This window comes from Meles meles, chromosome 5 (assembly GCF_922984935.1).
Source record: "Meles meles chromosome 5, mMelMel3.1 paternal haplotype, whole genome shotgun sequence".
Taxonomy (NCBI): domain Eukaryota; kingdom Metazoa; phylum Chordata; class Mammalia; order Carnivora; family Mustelidae; genus Meles; species Meles meles.
This window is the reverse complement of record NC_060070.1, coordinates 133,150,236-133,171,441: the sequence shown is the minus strand read 5'-3', so window position 1 is coordinate 133,171,441 and position 21,206 is coordinate 133,150,236. Positions and strand designations below refer to the sequence as shown.

At 40.6% G+C, this 21,206-nt stretch overlaps 1 protein-coding gene across 2 annotated transcripts in view; it reads left to right on the top strand.

The window, feature by feature from the left end:
- The first annotated feature begins 3,330 nt into the window (after positions 1–3,330).
- Positions 3,331–21,206, top strand: part of F13A1 (coagulation factor XIII A chain) — a 167,188-nt gene continuing 149,312 nt past the window's right edge. Inside the window, exons 1-3 of one of the 2 annotated variants that reach the window (XM_046004210.1) lie at positions 3,331–3,375; positions 5,299–5,446; positions 16,959–17,147. In XM_046004210.1, the coding sequence (XP_045860166.1) occupies positions 5,317–5,446; positions 16,959–17,147 (319 nt within the window). In that variant the 5' untranslated portion in view covers positions 3,331–3,375; positions 5,299–5,316. Of the gene's footprint in view, positions 3,517–5,298; positions 5,447–16,958; positions 17,148–21,206 lie in introns of both variants that reach the window. The other variant, XM_046004209.1, reaches the window with a different exon arrangement.

The following is a 21,206-nucleotide window of genomic DNA, read 5'->3' as shown; positions in this document are numbered from 1 at the left end:
AGTCATTCTTCCCTCCCTCCTGACCTCAGACAGACAGGGTTTCTGGTGACGACCCTGCCATATAACCCTAACCCTTGTGCTGGGATGACACCACTCCCCTGCTGCTGCTAACTGTTGAGTTGACTTGATTTCCCTCTTTGGCTTCTGGTCTCTTCTGGCACCCATGTAACCAAACCCCTGTGTTCAATTTCCTCTTTTAAAAATATCCAAGGTGTTTTCTGTTTGTTTTTTATTCTTTTCCTCCAGCTAGATACCACATGCAACGTTCCTTAAACACCTGTAGTGTGCCACCTTCATGCCGGGCAAGAAACATTCAGAAACAAAGGGCATCAGAGAGTTCCGAGTCTGTTCATCCAGCTGCTTCTACCATAGTCACATTTGGGGAGGGGCACAGTTCAAGGTTCATAGTATGGCCACAAAACTTTGTTCTGACTTCTAAGCCCCCGTGCTATGAGGAAAGGCTCTGTAATATCAGTAACAGAAATGTGACTGACTTTTTTATAACATCTGTAACATCTTAACATCTCTGTGCTTGGTGTCCTCAGACACTCTCCTACTGACACTAGTTTTAGGCACAAGGAAAGCCACTGCTTTTTTAATTCTTCTGGGTCAGTGGTTTGGGGAAGTTAGAATGCTATTTAATACGTGTATATAGTCACACAATAGTGAGTGAGTCTCAGGCCCAAAGTGGAACTGAGGTGGCCATTGTGAGGGTGACAAATCTGTCCTGAATGCATACAGTCAGGAAATCCAGGGGGCCTGGCAGCTGCGCCACCTAATCTGAAGGGAGCCAAGCTGCCTGGCTCTTCCCCAGACCCACATGGGCAAGGGGGTCTCTAGGAATCCTGGACACTCAGGCGTGATTTTTGCCAAAAGAACTACCAGAGTAGGCTGGTCCTTCTTTAGCACTCAACAAAGAGCATGGAAAGAAAGGATGGGCTCTGAGTAATCGAATGGTCAGCAGACTATCCCTGGGGAACTCCAGCTAGGGTCTCTACTCTCATGCAGTTTAGTGGGAGTACAGACAAGGAGACAGAGAGTGGCTGCTTTGTGTGAGAAGCACCAGGACAAGGTCACCTCCTGCAGGAAACATGTGCAGTTTGGGCTGAGATCTGGAGAGTGAATAAGAAATAGTCCAGTGGTGAGAAGAGGCAAGAGGAGTGGAGTGTGTTTCTGGCCACGGTACAAGTGGTACAAGCAGGGAAATCACTGGGGCTGGAGCATACCACAGGGGGCTGGTGGGGGCGGGCAGGAGGTGGGTAGAGTGAGCGTCCATTGCAGAAGGCAAGAGAGAGTAAAAGAGATGGGGATGGAGGACAAAGTAGGACCGATATTGCAGAGACCCAGTCAATCAAAGTTTGGAATTTATCCTAAGAGCAAACGGAAGTGGTGATAGAAGAGCTTGTGCAAAGAATTTGATTCCAGATTTAAGCCCCTCAAAGCTCTTTCTCACTGCAGCGTGGAGAACGGACTGGAGGAGTCAAGATCGGAAGTGGTAGGTGGTTCTGGAGATTTTGACAACTGAGGATGATGCGGGAGTCTGAACCTCCACCGTGGGAGTGGGAGTGGATGGGTCGATTGGAGAGCTATTTAAGAGGAAGAATAGAAAGTATTTGTTGAGGGATTGGATTTGGGGGTTGAGGGGAGGAAAAGAAGGAAGTGCCGAGAACAACACCACATGTCTGGCTTGGCAACAGAAAGTAGGGTGGTGGCATTCACTGAGATAGGGAACTTTTGAGATGGACCAGGTTTTCAGGGGAAATTACACATCTCATTTTAGACATGATGAGTGTGAGTTATCACTGGGACATGCCAAGACGGTTGGGAGGCACTTACATTGGGGAATCTGAGGTTCTAGAAAAGATCATGGCAAAAGACCTAGATTTGGGACATGTCAGGATACAGATGGGAAATGGGAACGATGGGAATGCCACATTTATCCAAGGGGGTGCGTGCAGCCCTAGAGGAGTGTAATGCCCCAGAATCCAGGGGAACAGACCTTCGAGGTAAGAGCACCCAAGTTCAATGTCTCCAAATGTTAAGTAAATTAGAAAAGAATCCTTTCCTTTGGATTTAGCATGGGTCACTGGTGACCTTGAGCTAGTTTCAACAGAACGATGGAGCAGATGTCAGATGGAAGAACCTTGCAATGAAGAGGAGGGAGGGGAGCAAGAGCTGGGGCATGTGGGCCCAGGGAAGGTTTGAGCAAGTACTGAAGAGACTTGTCTTGAAGTTGCATCAGTGCTGGTGGGGAGCAGCTGCTCAAGTGGGAGCTTGAAGATAGAGGAGAACAAATAGATATGCAGTACGGCAAGACCCTGAAGGACAAGGTGACATAGACCACAGGCAAAAAGGCAGGGCCCCGTGCACTTGGCCATGGACAAAGGGGTGACTGGAAACATTTACCACTTTAGTAAGAGGAAGAAAGAGGGAAAAATGGGCATTTGCAAACAAGTTCATAGATTGGTAGCAGAAAATTTAGAGAATTCCTAACCAGTGGTCTTTTTTTTTTCCCCCTCTCTCTATGAAATCAGATCAAGGGGCAAGGTCAGAAATTTGAAGACAGTAAAAAGGGTTAAAAATAGCCCTGTCTGAAAATAGGAGTATTTACAGAGACAAAGAATCAGAAAAAATATATATACATAGAAGAAAATTTTTTCTATTTCTCCAGTTATTTGAAGATAAACCAAAATGGTTTTCAGGGGAAAAAAGTGTTATTTTCTAATTTTTGTGACACTTAAAATTATTTACTCATCTTCCCCAGGGCTGGGCCTCCCCTCCTGTGGGAAATCCTGCAGTTAGGTGGTGGCTGATGCTCGCAAGAACACAGACCATCCCCCCTCAGCCTTATTGACACAAGAAGGACACCTTCCTCTTGCTTTATGCATGGTCACAGCTGTCTGTGACTGTCTGCCAGAGGGAGACCCACCCTTTATCCAAGCAGCCAACCTCAGAATCCCCAGAGGGGACACTGCCATGTGGAGGAAGACCCTTCCAGCCCATCTGAGGAAAGGGAGGAGGCAGGGTGTGAGGGGCCTCTGCAGGGGGCTGCAGAATCAGAGTGGGGGTGGTGAGGAGAACCAGAGCTAGGAACTCCGAAGTAAGGGGGGCGTGGGTCGGGGGAGGGGCTCATGCCAGAATAACGCGGGATGGCAGAAATAAGTGGAAAGTCCTAGAAGCTGCTCTGTTAGCTCCAGCTGTCAAGAAGGGGGAGGAGAAAACCCTGTGGGACGGGAGGGGAGGGTGGAGGGTGGGGGCTGTTAGGAAGTTATTTAAGAGCCAACTTTCTTGTCGTTTTTCCTGCGTCCTTTTGAGGAAGTATCACTGAGCTGCACAGAGCCAGCCTGCCTTAGGGCACCTCGGGCGGGACCGCAGGTAAGCAGCCGCCCTTCCCCACCGGCCTCACCGCAAACCTGCACCCAGGAGCCAAGGGGCCCGGCTGCGCCTGCCTTCCTGCCCTGGAGTTTTTCTGCGATCCCTCAGGCGTCTGCTGCTCTCTGGGTATAGGGGACAGGGGTAAGAGGCGCCCCCACTTGTCCACTGCCTTTCCTGGCCCCCATCTCCGCGCCTATGCAGCCCCACTTCCATCCAAGCAGGGACTTCTCAGGCACTCCTTCGAGATTTCCCGAAGGCTCTGCTTGCAAGAAGGCCACCAGATGGGAATGAGGGACTTGGGAGGGCTCCCCCAAGGGAGCTCTCTTCTCCTCAGTGGAGAAAACTGTGGAGGGATGAGACAAAAGGTGGTGGGGGGGGGGGGTAAGAACACCTGCCTGTCTTGGCTCCTCATCCTCTTGTATCCCCATTCCCCTTCCCAATGCAAGAGCTAAACTTGAGCACTTACCCCCGCTTCCAAGACCCATGGAGAGGAGGGTTCTGCCCACCTGCTCTCACCTGCACAGGCTCCTCTTACCTGGCAAGCACCTGGGGCTCCCCAGCTCTCTGCTTTCTGGGTTCTCTCTCCCAACAGGCTACTGCACTGCTCTACTCTGTTCTCCCCCCAGACCCTCCCCTCCCTTAGTGATCCTAAGCCCACCTGGGGGTTATTTTCCTCCAGAGGATGGCTTTTTCTTACCTTCCATCATTAACTCTTCCTTCCATCATTAACCCTTTCTCCCTGTCCCCTCAGCTCACTGGAGACTTTGTAAATATGTCTGTAGGTATTTATGGAAACCGATTCAGACTTTATGCTTGCCAATATTGCTGTCTCCTTCCCAGACCAAATACCTTACCTAGAAAGTGGTTCTCTTGTCTCCAGCTGTGTTGCCTTTGCTCAACATGTTTCTGGAACAGTCTACTCTGGTTGCCTTTATAGCGGAGGCTCTTCATCTTTTGAGGGTGTGCTTGGTTTTTGAAAAGAGCCAAATAACCAAGAGTCATGACTGCGTGATCCAGGTGATCCAGGTGAAAGCTCCATTTGGGCCAGAAACAAGGGCTCCCTTTATTTGGTCAGTTTGTCAACAAGTACTGAATGGGGTCTGACAGTGAGGTGTGTGGTGTTTAAGCTGGCTTCTTGCCTGTGCAAACTCCAGAGGAAGGGGAAGCAGGCTTGGAGCAAAGGCAGTGTTCACACCACTGACCAAGTACATTTAGAGAAAGGCTATTAATAGCCCTCATTCAAAATCGCAATGTACCCTCTTCACCCACCCAGACTCCATCTGCCTTCTCCTGCTCTGTGTGGTCCTGGCTCCAAAGCACTTGCCACCTTGTTATACCCTTTCCTGTTTACTTCTGCAAAGTGTGGCCTCCACCCTAACCTCACTGGACTGGAACCCCCAGGTCAACAACCTTCTGTTTTGTTCTCTGATGTGCCCAGATCACAGCCTGCCACATAGTAGGCTCTCACTAAACATTGGTTGAATCAAGTTGCAAAAATGAACACTTACCTGGACATGGTTGGATGACTTTATTCTTAGAAGTGACTTAGGCCTTCTTAAGTCTATATGAAATGGACATATGTATGGGTATATGACAATAAACGTTTCTTACAAAAATACTGCTTTTAGGGATAATGGGGGGAACCCTGCTTTCTAAAATCTTTTACATTTTTCCTTTCTTCAGATAAGCCCCTTTTCTTCTGCTTTCCATGTGTTTTGACAAACAAGAAATCTCCCCGAGATCCTTGGGGAACTATACTCCATCATTAGACTAATCCTTACTGCCACTTCTCAAGTTTTATTTATGTGAAACTCAAAATGTGCTATCCCACACAGATATGTCTGCTTCTCTATTTTTGAATCCTTGTCTCAAATGTAACTTGTCTCCCATTCCTTTTCTGTGTCTCCCTTTCTCTCCCATAAGGAGCTTGTGAAACTGAGCATGTCTGAGACCTCGGAGCCTGCATTTGGAGGCAGGAGAGCCCTGCCCCGCAACGCGTCCAATGCGGCAGAGGATGACCTCCCCACTGTGGAACTGCAGGGGCTGGTGCCCCGAGGTGTCAATTTGCAAGGTACAGGGTCGGCCATCTGCTCCTCCCTGCAGGTGCTGGTTGGGTCAGCACCCTTTGTCTCCACTAGGCTCCCACAAAAGCGGCTCCCCTGTCAGTGTCTGGTATTAAAGACTCCCAAGCCTTCTTTTCAGTGGTAAAAGGCCCCAAGATCCAGATTCTTGTCCCAGTTCTGCCACTTAATAGCTTTGTGATCCCAGGGAAGTCACTTTGCCTTTCTACCTCTTAGCTATTTCCTCTAGAAAACAAGGGCATTGGCTCAGTGGATGCCTCTTCCAGCGCTACTGTTCTGTTTTTAAAAATATTCTCTAGCTGGAAGTTTCCACTTCCAAAATATTGTGGCTGTTTTGATTGTCTGGCTTGTGCCTCTTTCCCTCTCCCTCCTCCCTCCTCTCTCCTCTGCTGTGAATTTCAGAGTTGGCAAAAGATGCCAGACTCTGACAGTAATGGAGATGGAAGCCCTCTACGTCTCTCCAGAGCAGGCTGGTGAGCAGGTGAGGCCAGCTGCTTCCCCTGCTCCCGCCTCCAAGATCCCAAGGGACCTGCTCTGGGAGGAGCAGCCAGCAGCTGACCTCCACTCAGTCCTGTCAATTGTGACAGAGCCCAGGTGCCAGCAGTGGCTTGGTGACACAGACACCATTCCCCTGGGCCATAGCAGGGACATTCAGACTCATGTCCCCAAATGGCATCTTGCATGGACCACTTTTTGTCAGTAGCACTCATGCAGCAAGCCCACTTCTGCTCCTGAGGGTACTCTGCACTTGGTTTCACTGGGAGGTGAACACCCACTTGCTGGAGGCAGATGCCCAGGATCACCCTATAGTACATGGTTAATCTGCTTCCTCAGAAGGAGATCAGCAGTTGAAAGCAAAGGGAAAGAACAGTGCAAGAACAAATCAGAGAACTGCCCGCACCTTGCAGATAGGTTTGATTGTGTTACTATCATGTCTAGACAATTTGCTGTCCAACTGTGAAAACAGAGATATCGAGTACCACCCAGTAAGGTACCATGCAGATTTAGACGGGGGAGCTCACCAAAGGGCTTCTTCAGTTGAGTGGAAGGGCTGGGACAGACTTGTGAACTTGTAGTTCTGAGCTCTCTCTCCCAGTGGGGTGCTGCATTCCCTACAACTCCACCATTAGAGCCACAAAACTGAGTTAAAAAGGACTTGCTAATCAACTCATCTAAATCCCCACATTATAAGGTGGGGAAACTGAGGTCAAAGTAAGTAGCTGATGTTCACTCCTTCATTGCCCAATCTTGGGTTTATTCCTTCCTCTCCTTTTCTTTTCTTTTCTTTCTCTAAGAAAGCAAATAAAATTGGAAAGCAGGCAGACATCAAACTATCAAGCAGTTATGAGCAAATTATTATACCTTGGTATATTCCGTTTTTTAGCAAAATCCCCCTCTGGCAGACAGGTCTCTTGGCCCTGTGGAATGGGGGCCAGGGTGCTGGAAGATGTGGGCACAGAGAACAGAAAGAGAAAGAGGCATAGGATCAGTGAGGAGAAATGTGAACAGAGGCAGTGAGATGTAGCAAAGAGCCCCTTGGTTCAGGAACCAGAAAAACTAGGTTCTGGTTCCTCATTTGTCACTTACTCACTTTGCCACCCAGGGGAGCCTCAGTTTCTCCATCAAGAAAATGGAAGTAATGCCTACTTGACAGTTGCCATGATGATCAAATAACTACTGTCTATGAGACACTTGGTCTATGGGAGTCAACCAACAAGTACTCATTAATTCAGAATGTGTAAGATATCATACCCTACAAGGTTAGGAGCCCACCCCAGTGAACACTTATTTCGAAGGGGAACATTAACAGCCTGCAGGAGCTTTATATCTGAAATCTGAACAAAATGTGGATCATAAGAAATCAGAACTAACAGATAATTTGAGTAGGTAGGATGATTTTGTAAAAATCTGGGATTACTGTGTTCTGTGTATTTATTTTTGGAGGCACGGGTGGAGAATTATTTTGAAAAATCATTCGTCATTTGCTTGGCAATCATATGTGTCCATAGCCCAAGTGACATTCTGGGGTACCTATTACAGGCCTTGGCAGAGGAATGTGAGTGTCCAATGACACTTTGTAGAATGAATGAACAGTCAATCATTTGAGAATTGAGTGACTCATCCGGTCTAGAGTCATTATAATCTTATTAATAGCAGGCTCCAGGTTTTAAAAACATGCCTTCATTTAATCTGTCTCCCACAGGTGAGCTAAGTACTACACACTGAGGATAGGATCTCTGAACCCAGGTATCATGGGGGAACTCCTAGATGAGTAGAATGGAAGAAAAATACCAGTATACAAACCATGTGATCAAGAACTGTCTCCTATGTATTCTTTACATTTCACATTTCTCTTTAATTGTGCCAAAAGCAGGTTTCCTGACACAAAATACATCAGTTTCTCCCAAGTCATCCCCTGTGAAGGCTGTCACGTGTGATTAGCTGCTGTCTTCTTGCAGTTTATGCAGTGACCCCTAGGGGCGACCAAGAGGGCTTGAAGCTCCCTGAGCTCCTGTCTGAGGACAGCTTTGGCTCACAAAGTCCTAAGTCAAACTCTCCTCATTTGTTTCAATGGAAACCTTTTCCAAAAGTTTCAGCAAGCTGCTCTTGCCAAACTGACTGAGAAGGCAGAGAGGAAAGAGGAGAAAAAGGATAAATGGCAGATTTTTCATTTCAAATAGTTCTGTGGCAGTAGAGATATATGGATAGATGATAGATGATAGATAGATAGATAGATATAATGTACACTGAGTATGAATGATACCCTAATTCACAGCTTTTGTGAATATTTGGTTAAGAATGACTTTAGCATGCATTTCAAAATGTATAAACTCACATAAGGTACTTCCCATATAGCAGCATGATATTAAAAAGAAAACAAAAGGGAATATTTGAGGTGACAGTGAGACCCCAGAGATGGGACAAACCAGTCAGTGCCAATGTTTGACGTCCTCATGTGTTTTAAGGGTAGTTAATGCCCCCTTCTGAACTCAGTTGTAGCCAATTAAAGTATGTGAAAATCTCCTCAGAATGCTGGATTTGCATCTCTTCCTAATAGACTCTTCTGAATGTTTAGTGGTTGTTTCTGGAAATTTCTCTACAGCTTTCCTGGTCTCAAAGGTTATTTTAGCAGGAGATGTAATGTTCTGGAAGATAGCCTTATATTCTTGGTCTGGTTTGACTCTATGTTATTAACCATAGGTGATCCTTTGCAGTAGTAATTACAATCCTTACTTGGCAGATCTAATGTGATGAATGCAAACTGGAAAGCAAGTCTGGATCTCTAAAAAAAGTCAAATCCAGGAGACATCTAGAATCTTTCAGGCTAATGGGGTCTTGTGCCTTTCTGAGCATCCCTTCTCCTTCCCACCCCACCCCTGTCAGAACCAAAGCAATTAATTAACTAGTTAATTACCACTCTCCCTTAAGTGCAGAGTAAACTCCTTTGGATTGAGGGGTCTTAAAAGAACTAGAAAGGCATTTATGTATGATGAAAAAATGATGTTGTATAGAACCAATTCATTCTTTGATTCGGTTTGTGTAAAGGCATTTAATGATTGCTACCTATGTGTCAGGAAGTACACTAAGTTCTCTCTGAGGACACAAAGATGAGTAAGCCAATCCCTGGCCTCAAGTGGCTCTCCATCTACTGGATGAAATAGACACAGAAAATAAAATTTCAATTCAGTGGAAAAGATACTGTTACAGAAATTATGCCAGTTGCAGTGAAAGAACAGAGAAAGGAATGATATGGTATGGGAACAGTGGGAAAGAGGGCGAGGAAGGCTTTATGATGAAAGACCATCTGAGTTGGGTCCTAGAGGATGAATAGGAGTCTTCCAGGCAGACAAGTGCATGGGAACAGTATTTCTAGCAGAGAGAACCACGCACATCAAGTAATGGGGACAAGAAGGCGATGAACCTGGGAAAAGTAGGCAGGGATCTGTTACAGTAGGTACACTGAGACCTTACCTTTTCTCCTGCAGATAAAGGAGGACTTGCAAAGGATTCTAAATAGCAAAATGATATAATCAGAATTACGTTTCATGAAGGTAATTCCAATGGTAAAGAGCAAATGGAGAGAAGGAAACACGTTTGGAGGCAGTTGAGATGCTTCTAGTGAGAGGAGAAGTAGATAAGGTATATTTCCATCCCTGGAGAAGATCCTGATCTCACTTATTATTCTAGATTCCTCTGAGCAGCTGAGCATTTCTTATACATTTTATGGTACAGGACATTTCAATAGCAACAGTTAAAAAACAATAAGCTGCTTAAGAAATTAATTTTAATCATTCTAATTAATGATACTTTAAAATTCGGGATATCCAAAAGAAATATGAAAGAGGAACTTTTATCCTCTTGTCTCAACAATAAACAAACCTACTTCCTCATGGACAGTATTTATGCCTACAGTTTGGTAATAATATTACCAAAGATTGCAAGGAGATTTCAGTTCACTAGGGAATTTCTAGGATATGAACCTAAACATTTAACTTATTTCAAGATTCCATCTATGACAGGTATAATCATTCTCGGAAGAATATTTTTACAACCTAAGGAGAAAATAATCTACTTTTTTTCATATTAGGGAAAGGGTAGGAGGACAGGGAGGCAGCTGGCTCATGAGGAGAGATTTTTTTTTTCAACAATCCATTTTCTGGTGTGTTTGGAATTAGGCTAAACTGTGTTAGGTAGACTTTTTGAAAGCTGTCACTTTGAAAGAGCAAGCTGCCAACTTCCCAGCTACAATATCTCTAAAGAAAAAAAAAAAGTAGCTTAGCAATGAGGGGCTCCATTTTGCCAGGAACTGGGCTTGGACAGGGAGAAGCAAATTCATTTCCTGTTTGTGTCAAATGGAGCCTGGATGATGAGAAAGCTCTTTCAAACTAAACTAAGTCTCATTAATCCAATAAAAAAAAAAGCAGAAATCAATATGCCAGCTTAATAAATGTTTACTGAGTGTTTACTGCATGAAAAGAGACAACACTAAGCAAAATGGACAAAAGAAAAAACTATGATATTTGTATATCTATGCTTATATTTTATGATATTTTGTGACTTCTGCAGAGCCCTTGTTATTATTAGGTATTGTAAACACCAAATATAAAGGTTGCTCTGCGGATGAGGGCCCATGAGCAATGAGAAAAATGTTTAATTGATGGTATTGCGATCTCATCTTATTCCTTAGTACTCATGCCCCCTAGCATATCTGGAGAGCTATCAGATTACTCTAGGGGGAGGGCAGTAGGGCTATCATTTCCTTCTTCCTCTAAAGTATAAATGACCCTCCCCTTTCTCTTCCATATGTCTTGTCCATTTTGACTACAGTCTAGAATATTAGTTCTTCAAATTCTCAAACTCTCAGTGTTGCTTTTAATCTTCCATGTTTTGGTCAAGGTTTTATTTATTTATTTTCTTAAGATTTCATTTATTTAGAAAGAGAAAGAGAGCATAAGCAGGAGGAGGCACAGAAGGAGAGGGAGTATCTCAAGCAGACTCCATGCTGAGTGCAGAGTCCAGTGCGGGGCTTGATCTTATGACCTTGAGATCATGACCTGAGCCAAAATCTGAGGTAACTGATCCACCCAGGCATCCCTCAAGTTTTATTTTTTAAATGAAATGTTTTCCTTGGTTTAAATTATTTTATTTTATTTTTTATTTATTTTTTTAATGATTTTATTTATTTATTTGACAGAGAGAGATCACAAGTAGACAGAGAGGCAGGCAGAGAGAGAGAGAGGGAAGCAGGCTCGCCGCTGAGCAGAGAGCCCGATGCGGGACTCGATTCCAGGACCCTGAGATCATGACCTGAGCCGAAGGCAGCGGCTTAACCCACTGAGCCACCCAGGTGCCCCAGTTTAAATTATTTTAATATGGATTTTTATCTTAAGAGATTACACAGGGAGGTTTTACTTATCATTGCCTTAGTTTTTCCCTACACAGGGTACCACTATAGTTTTCCATGATATTATTTTCCCTTTTTTCCTGAAAGCACTGGCCTGTTAGAGAGATATTGCAGGAGAGAATGAAAAGATCATTTAGAAAAAAATAACATTTTTAAAAACTCCATACTTGGAATAAAATGTTATTAAAATTATAATATTGTAGATTGCCTTATTTTAAAACAAATTCCTCATGTATATATTAATATATGTTTATTTTACATATTATCATTATGTAATATAAAATATTATTTAATATATACTTATGTGAAAATATAAATATATTATATATATATTTGTTTTCACTATGAAACTATAATTTTTTTGACTTGGTGTTTAATACTCAAAATAACTTATTAGTGCTCTTCCTTACCTTTTGTTATAAGCAATATATGAGTTATATGCTATCAAGGCATGGCATTTTTATTCCAGTCTGAAATAAAAGTGCTGGTCTGGAGGCCTCATATCATAAAACCCTAGATCACTTTGTCTTCAACACTGTAGAATATACAATATTCTATATATATAGTCCTGAAACTGGTATATGTTAAGAATAAAATTGTCTGATAAATAACATTTAAGGGCTTGTATGGTTAATCCTATAATAAATAGAATATTCATTTTATGATGCATAACCAACTTCAAGCTCCTATTCAGGCATTACATTTGTTTAAAGTGAAAAGTGGCGTATTTACTATAGCTTCTTTTTGCATTGTCTTGGGTACAGTGAAGATGAGGTCTTGTCCTCAACGGGCTTACAGTCCCACAAATAAAATCACCTATATTAACATGACACAAAGTGCTTAATTATAGTTAATTTTTATTTTAAAAAGGAAAAACATATTCTGGGAATGAAGAGGAGAAAATTATTTCATCTGCCTGTAGAAATGTAAGGAAATAAAACAAGCTTGTCTTCTCAGAATACAGGGAATACAGCATTCCCTTTCTTTCCTTTTCTTTTTTTTTTTCCTTCTTTTTTCCTTTCTTGAGAAAACATGCACTAGTGGGGACAGGAGGTGAGTGGAGGGAGAGGAAGCAGGCTCCATGCTGAGTGTGGAACCCAAGGTGGGACTCAGTCTCACAGTCCTGAGATTATGACCTGAGCCAAAATCAAGAGTAGGACACCTAACTGACTGAGCCACCCAAGTGCCCCAGGAATGCAGCATTCTCTCATTTAATCCCAACACCACCACCATTTTGCAGATGATAAAACTGAGGGACAGGAAATTTGCATAACTTGTGCAAAGTCACAGCAATAGTAGGTGCCAGAGCTGGGATATGACTCCAGGCAGTCTGGCTGTAAAATCCATACTCTTATCCAATACGATAAACTCTTCTCTTAATAGTAACAATGCTAATATACTAAAAATAATTTGTGAGCATTTACTAGGTGCCAGACACTGTAATGAAGCACTTTACCTACATTTTTTTTTATCTAATCCTTACACTGACCCTATAAGGTGAGTGTTTCATTGTCTTTTTATAGATAAGGAAACTGAAGAGAGATTAAATAACTTCCCTGAGGTTGCACAATTAGTAAATAGTGAAGCATCTTCTGGAAAATTTCTGCAAAACACTGATTGCCACAGAAAATAGTTCCCATGGTCATTTAAATTTGGAAAACATGAGACCTATGGGAGATTTATAGTCTACATCATTAAAAGTCTCCCATAAATCCTTCAAGAATCCTGACTGACTTTGGTTAAGCCAGCCTTTCCCAAATTGGCATAACCATGGAACTCTTATTCTTCCAGTGCATATCAATATCCCACCCAAGTATCACCGCATTACACTACTTTGAAGATAGATTGGCTTTAGCTGGCTCACTAGATATGAACCAAGTTCACTGGACAGGCCCATGGAACTAGAAAGCCAGAGTTTCCATTTGCAATAAGAATAAAACCGATGAGAACCAGATACTAAAAAATACTTGACTTTCTCTTTCCAGCTTTATTTTTCTCTTTGTCAAAGATACTTGGGAAGCCAAGGCATAAAACTGATATACTCATTCTCAGGGGGACATTATCACGGGAGTGGAGGTGGGATGAGATAAGGCAAATCCTGGCAGCGCTCCAGGACCAGTACATTCAATACCTTCAGGCAGACTAGACTCACCCCATCCCTCACTTGGAATGCTGAAGCAGCCTCTTAGCTGACCTTCTTGCCTCCAACACGGCCACCATCCATTCCTTTTCTTACTTTTTCACCAGAAGCATTTGAAATTTACACACACACACACATGCACACACACACACGTATATATGAAGATATGTCAGTTTGCTATTTCAGATTTTTCATGGTATCCCCAATGTAGTTAAAGTCCAAGTCCCCTAACATGGTGTACAGGGCTTGCATGAGTGGCTCCTGCCCTCTCCTCCTTTGTGGTCCCACTTCTATGCTCCAGCCAAACAATCATCTTTCAATTTCTTAAGTAAACCAGATACTCTGTTGCCCAAGTCTTTGCTCCCCTCTGGCAGAAACATCCTTCCCCACCCCTTTTTCTCCCTGGCTAACTTGTTCATCTTTCTGACTATTGCTTATATACCTCACTTCTTCCAAAAATCTTCTTTAGTTATACTCCCTCAATCTGAGTTACAGGCTCCCTATACCTCCCAGATACCCTCTTCCACCCAATACCCTATACTGCTTTATCAGAATATTTATGGTGCTATGTCATAACTATCTGTTCACTTTTTAGAGCCTACCACCATGCAGTTATCTAGCTTGTATTTACTGGGCAGTGACCTAATCAACATTTATATCCATGCCTTGAATGGCAATATAAAATGACACACATAAAATTCCTGGAGGACAGGAAATTAGGGAGAATATTAAATATACTGAATATAAGCTTAGGGTCTAAAATTATATTAAGAGCTTGGAACAATTAACCAAATTCAATAAGATGAAATTTAATATGAATACATGGAAAACCTTAAAATTGAGCTACAAAGAAGAAAACTTTTGTATAGATATGGCTGACTTCTAGGAGTCTGGATTGAATCCTAAGACACTACTGGTAGAAATGACATCAGAATGTACTTTTAAAGTTTTTGCTCTTACCGATGCTTACTGTAAATCAAAAAATAAAATAAAACAATTCAAAATACTAATGATACCTTTGACTGAAATAATAGAAATATGCTATTTGTTTTGAAAGGTGTAGCAGTCTCTCTTTTTCATTGGAAAAACAGTAGCTAGAATAATGTACTTAATTCTAGGGAAAATACAACAAGAAAGAAATTTATGAAATGAAATATGTTCCAGAAGAGTAGAGAGTTAAAGTTCTGGAAAAGAACAGTTTAGGAAATGGAAAGTGTTTTAGTCAAAGGAATAGAAGTCTTTATATACCTAAGGAGTGCCAGATGAAATGAATAGAATGTAGTCTATATTTATCCAGAAATCAGAACCAGGATCCATGGTTAGAAAAATTACAAGGAAGCAGATGTCAGTTCATCTTAAGAGGGCTTTTCAAATAATTAAAATTGTTTAAAAATGGACTGTTTGCCTTGTGAGATAGTGGGTTTCCGTTCAGTTGAAGACAAAAAGCCTAAGCATTTGGGCTTTCAAGATGTTTCATGCAGTACATAGCAGGTCTACCAGATGGTCTAGAAAGTGCCTTTGCCCTCAGAGATTCTGTGAGGCTATAATATCAGTGTATTCCTTCCATTGGTGCTGATTAATGGAGACCTGATTAAACCCATTTCTAAGGATTCAGTTTTCAGACATTTAAACAAAATAAAAACATTATTGGAAAGCACAGTGCTAAGAAAGAGGACAAGATGAGTTGATTACTAAGGTCCTTTTCAACTAAGACATTTATGAGTCTCCAGCTCTTTTGAAGCTGGCTTAACACTAGGATTGTGACCTTAATAAGGCCAAAGAACTTAGGGAAAAGGCGGTTTAGAAGAGAGAGGTCTAGAGAATTAAACATCTTCCACCCACAACATAATGGAAGGAAAGTGCCCTTTAGGGGACCATGTTCAGGGTTCTGCAGTGGGGTAAAAATAAAACTGTATCTTGCACTTTCTGTGTGTGGTTATGTTGCAGTCAGAATAGCCCACTGAGCACCACATCATGTAATACAGACCATGGCTCCATCAGAGGTTATAGTTCAGTTAGCCACAAGTAAGCCTATGGCCCCACTATGTGCCAGGCATCGTGCCAGAACAGTTGTCTTGTTATGTAATTGAATTTTTGTAGAAATTCTCAAAGTATTAGTCTCCTCATTTGAAAGGTGAGAAAACTCAGCTTCTGTGAAGCAACATCCCTTACCTATGTAATTAAGAGACTCAAGACTCAAACTCAGGATTACCTGGACTTTCAATTAATCAAGAGCATTTCAGGAACTCCTAGATTTTAGTACTAGAGAGTATCTTAATGAGCCCAACTTCTTGGTTTCTCCTATGAGACAAAAATGAAGTCATTTGGGACCAAGTGTCCTGCATAGGATTCCCGTGTAACCACAAATGCAGGCATTGGAGTCTCTCGGGGAGATGCTGCAGCATGAGTGCAGGCTCAGCAGCTGTGCTCTGTGTACACTGTATTCATAACTGTGAAGGCAAACCATGCAGCAGACAGGGTCAGGGTAGCAGAAGTCCAGTGTCTCCCCACCGGACTCTCTCCTTAATTCCCCCTTTACAACTCTAAGTGTGCATGCAGAAATCTATCTCTAGACTAGATTTTCAAACTACAGTGTAGGTCGGTAGAGTTATCTTCATACTCAGTGATCATTTGCAGAAGAATGGGAGAAAGGTAGGAGGGGATCTAACCTTTATCCAGTGCTATCATGGCTGAAATAAATGTGTAAATGACATTTATCCTCCCAATTCCAAAAGGCCAGAGGAAAGACCTATAGATTTTGTATCAGACCAGGGTTGACTTCCAGATTGGTGGAAATGTGAAACTTTTTTTCTTCATGTTCAAAGTGGAAAGAGTTATATCTATCTCAGCGAAATGTCAGTATTCTGTCTCCATACTTGTTCTTTTCTTTCCTATCTTTGAAGGACTAGATCTACTTTTAGAATTGTAGAAGGAAGGGTATTTGACCCTATCTGAAGTAAGAGGAGAATTTTGAACTAAAGGTCAATTTGGACCTTTGGAACATCCTTTTGAGGCTTTGTCAGATTTAATTCCTCCCTTTTTAAAGATAAGAAAATCGAGATGGCTATCCTATCCTTATTCCTAGTTAGTGACATAGTGAGGTGTTAGTGACAATGAAAGCCTGCATGAGCCTGGGAATGTGAAGACTTGAGTTTCTCTGTACCTAGACCTATATAGGAGACATCATCAGCACCTCTCTGTCTATCCCAAGTGAGTGCCCTGTGGTCTGAAGTGAGATCAGAGGGAACAAAGCTTTTAAAATCCTCTTTGAAGGCAAGAATGTCACAGAGAAGGACTCTTAAATCTATCAGCCTCCAACGGAAAGTTTTATCCAACAGACCTCATTACCTCAATACCTAAAGAATCAGGAAAAACAATCTTGTTTTTTGAGTTTGCAGTTGTATCAAAGTTACTCAGTGGTGTCCCTCAATTGTCTTTTTTTTTTTTTAATGTGTAGACTACCTTCATGTCACAAGTGTTCACCTGTTCAAGGAGAGATGGGACACCAATAAAGTAGACCACCACACTGACAAGTATGAAAACAACAAGTTGATTGTACGTAGAGGACAGTCTTTCTTCATCCAGATTGACTTCAATCGTCCATATGACCCCAGGAGAGATCTCTTCAGAGTGGAATATGTCATTGGTGAGTGCCGTGCGCAAGCTGTTGTGTGATAGTCCATCTGTGTCATCATGTTGTGATAGTCATAATACCATGGGCCACATAACAGAGAAGGATACAGGTGCAGCTCTTTACTTCCTAGAATTATACTTTGACAATTGGCTGGAGCTGGGGCTATATCCAGCCCCAGGACCACCCTATGCTCAAAGATGGGTCTGTATAATGTCAAACATTAATAATTTGAGCCTCGCTGGGTAAAAATCTTGTATAACAAAAGTGAATATAATTGTTACAAAATGTTAGTTATTTCCCCCCACATGGTTTTCGCATCCTATAGTGTGGCTTTTAATTTATCAACTTTACTCTCATGATTTCATCAGTCTTATGTGCTAAAACTATTTTCAATTCTTAGTATACAATTTCCATATAAGCATTTCCTAAGCTTTGTTCAGCTCTAATCTACTCCCAGGGGATGACTCAAGAAAGATAGACAGTCAAGTAAAGCTCAGGAAACACTTTGTACTCTAATCTCCTTTTGTAGGTTTACAATACACATTAGCTTAACAGTTCTGCGAAGCATCATTTAACTCTGTTTGGTTGGGTGTTTCCCAAATTAATTAGATCCTGAAACTCTTTAAATTGTAGCTTCTAATATTTGACACATTTTAGTAAATATGTCCCTAGAAATTTACAAATATAGCAAGTAAACACATGCACAAAAAAGTAAAGGTGGCTCAATATCAGAAAAATTATCTATATAATCCTATATATAAATAAAGTAAAAGAAAAAATCAGGCAATCAGATCAATAGTCACTGAAAGGAATGTGACAAAATTCAGCAGCTGTTTTTTTTTTTTAAAGATTTTAAATAAAACAAAAGTAAAAGAAATCTCAATTACAGTAAAAATTACCCCAAATCAACAATTTTTGGTATTCTAAGTGGCAAAAAGTTAATTTAATTATAATGAGAAATTAGAGAGAGATAGCTGCTATTGACATTGCTTTTTTGTAAGTTTCAAAGATTTGGGCAAATGAACTATTTAAGAGAAATATCTTCTATAAATACTGAGAAAAATAAAATTATTTATTTCTCTAATGCTATGGTTGTGTATATAGAAGATCCAATAGATTCAAGGGGAAAAACACAGTATTAATAAAACTTTGTGAGATGGCTAAATAGAAGATAAATACATAAAAGTCAATAGCCTTTCCCTTTAGTGTTGAGAACCCAGAAATAGAAATAAGAAGAAAAATACTCCACATATAAGAGTTAGTAAAACTATTAAATGTAAAAATAAATTTTAAAAAACAAAATGCAAAGCACAAATAAAGCAGTTATTAAATCTTCATAAAAGATGTGAAAAAAAAACTTAGAAAAGAAAAGCATTTTTTGGATGTGATATCTCAATTTTTTTTAAGTGTCCCAAAATTAGTATGTAAATATAATGCATTTTCAATAGCAATCCCAATGGAGGATTTTTTTTTTTAAATAAAATAAGAGTTCCTTTGTAAGAGTAATTACTTGGAAAAATCAAGAAAATGATACCAAAAAAAGAGCATTTTCTATCAGAAGCATCTATCGAACATACTATAAGAAATGTTTTGTGGAACAGAATAGACAATCCAGAAATTGAATATAGTCGTTAGTTTTGTGGAGTAAGAAAAGTATGTGGGCTTTTGGTGTTTTTGTTTGTTGTTTTAATAAATTAAATGATGCTGAAGTAACTAGTATTTTACATCTTGGTATTTTAGTATATAGAGATATATATGTTACATGTAAATATATGCATTTAACATATTCTTGTATTTAACATGTATTTAACTATATGTGTATAATTATATATATATTATTTTACATGTATATATATTTGGTTTATCCATGCCAAAATACAACAGATGACCATATATATGAACAAATGACCAAACTATATGACAAAAATATCACATATGAAGTCAATGGATAGTAGAGCTGGAAAAATATTCAGAACATACATCAGGGATAAAAGGTTAGCATAGAAAAAAAAAGCTCTTACAAATTGACAATCTGAAGACAAGAAATAGAAAAATATGCAAAGTATATGAAGAGACAGTTCACAATGTAAAAAGTCCAAATTTAAAAAATATATAAAAAAATAAGATAAAATAAATAAAAAATCCAAATAACTTGCAATCATATGAAAACATAGTCAAATTCACTAGCAGACTGGGAAAGCCAAGCAAAGTCATTTTTATCCAACAGGCAAAAATTTAGAAAAAAAAATATATTATCTGTGGCTGGCATGTATGTTAAGAAAAACATACATTGCTGATATAAATGTATAATTTCATAACCTTTTAAGAAAGCAGTTTGGCAGTATCTGTTAATATTAAAAAGACATATGCCTTTGACTCAGTAACTCCACTCTTGGAAATCGATACCAAAGATATTTAAAGTCTAGTTTATAAAGATGGGTATTATTTACTGCAGCATTATTAGAGTGACATAAAAGTAAACACCCCACGGTAGTGGAATGGCAGAATATGTTGGGATATAGTCACATAATGGATTGTTGCTTTAAAAACAAGAATGAATTAGACCTATGTCAGATGAGTTTGAGTGAGGTAGTGGTGAGGAAACAGAATATGGACGAGCACATATCATCTTCTCTACGTGTGTGTGACTGTGCCTAGGTCTGTAGAGCACTGTGAGTGCAGAAAAGAGTAAGAAGCACACACACACAGGTGATGACGTGCATTCCATGGTGGGAGAGTGGTCAAAAGAAAGGAAGGAGAAGCAAAAGGAAAGGGGAAGCTGGTAAGGAAAAAAAAAAACAAGCACAATGATATAATTATATGTATGCATCTAGGTAAAATTATGGATCTCTGTGGGAATGTGTGTGTGTGTGTGTGTGTGTGGGTGTGTGTGTAAATTAAAAGTAATAACATCAGAGCTAAAAATAAATACTTCCTTAGAAAAAAATCTCTGACCCCTAACTATTTGGAAGTGTGTGGTTTGTATTCCCTTTCATTTACAATACAAATTTGAACAGAAATATGGGAAAATCAGTTGAAGCCGGAGTGGAAATGGGAGGGGAGGAAAGAGACCACAGAGTCGGAATAAACAGCATCAGTACAACTTGGGGTTCTGCACAGAACTGTTCACTATTCCAATTGAGGGGTGAGAGAAAGGAAAACTAAATAATCATTACTGTATGTTAGGTGATGTGTAATAACCACAATTTCATTACATTTTAGGGAGCAGACTATTATTATTAATATTTTTTAATAATGTGTACTTCAGGTGAGAAAGGAATCCACAGTTAATATTTTTCAGAGTATTTTAAAATCTGATGAAAATCTGTTTTTATTTTTTCCCCCATTTCATTTATCACTTTTGAGTATGTGTGTGGGGGGAGGGGTGTTGGGGGAATTGGTGTGGGTGTGTGTACATGCACACGTGTTTGGACTAGATTTGATTAAAATGCCCTTCACACTTTTGTAACGCAATGATGACTACCTGTGTGTCAATGTTAGAAGCTCTGTCCCTGGTTTAACTCCAACTACACAGGAACGTTTTTTATCTCCTTTATAGTCAAATATTTAGTGCAGAGAGGAGGGAGGAAAGCTTTGTCCCTGAAGTGGACTTGACTGAGGTCTGAGGCTCTTTCCCACAGCCTACTCAGAAAATAGCAAGATGAGTGTCAGATTGGGTTCCCAGAGAGAGCTTGAGTCACTGGGGCAGGACGCTTTGTCCTGAGTGGGAAGGTCAGGGCCATGACCACAGCATCACCACCGTGAGCATGTGAAGTCCTCCCTTCTTTTTCACAGAGGCACTGTATTTTGTTCCTTCAGTAAAAAAGTGGGAGGGGAGAAGTATAGCAAATTTACCTTTGAGATAAAAATCTATATATTTAAAAAATCAACACGTATTCTAAATCCTTCTTAGAGCTCACAATGTGTATTTTCAGAGGTAAGCTGTATTCCAGTATGTGTAACCTATAATAGATGTTATTACATTTGAGGATTTCGTATTTCCAAATTTCCTGCAGAAACAAGGAAAGAAAAATAAGAAAATTCCACATTTACTCTCTGGTGTATGAGAAA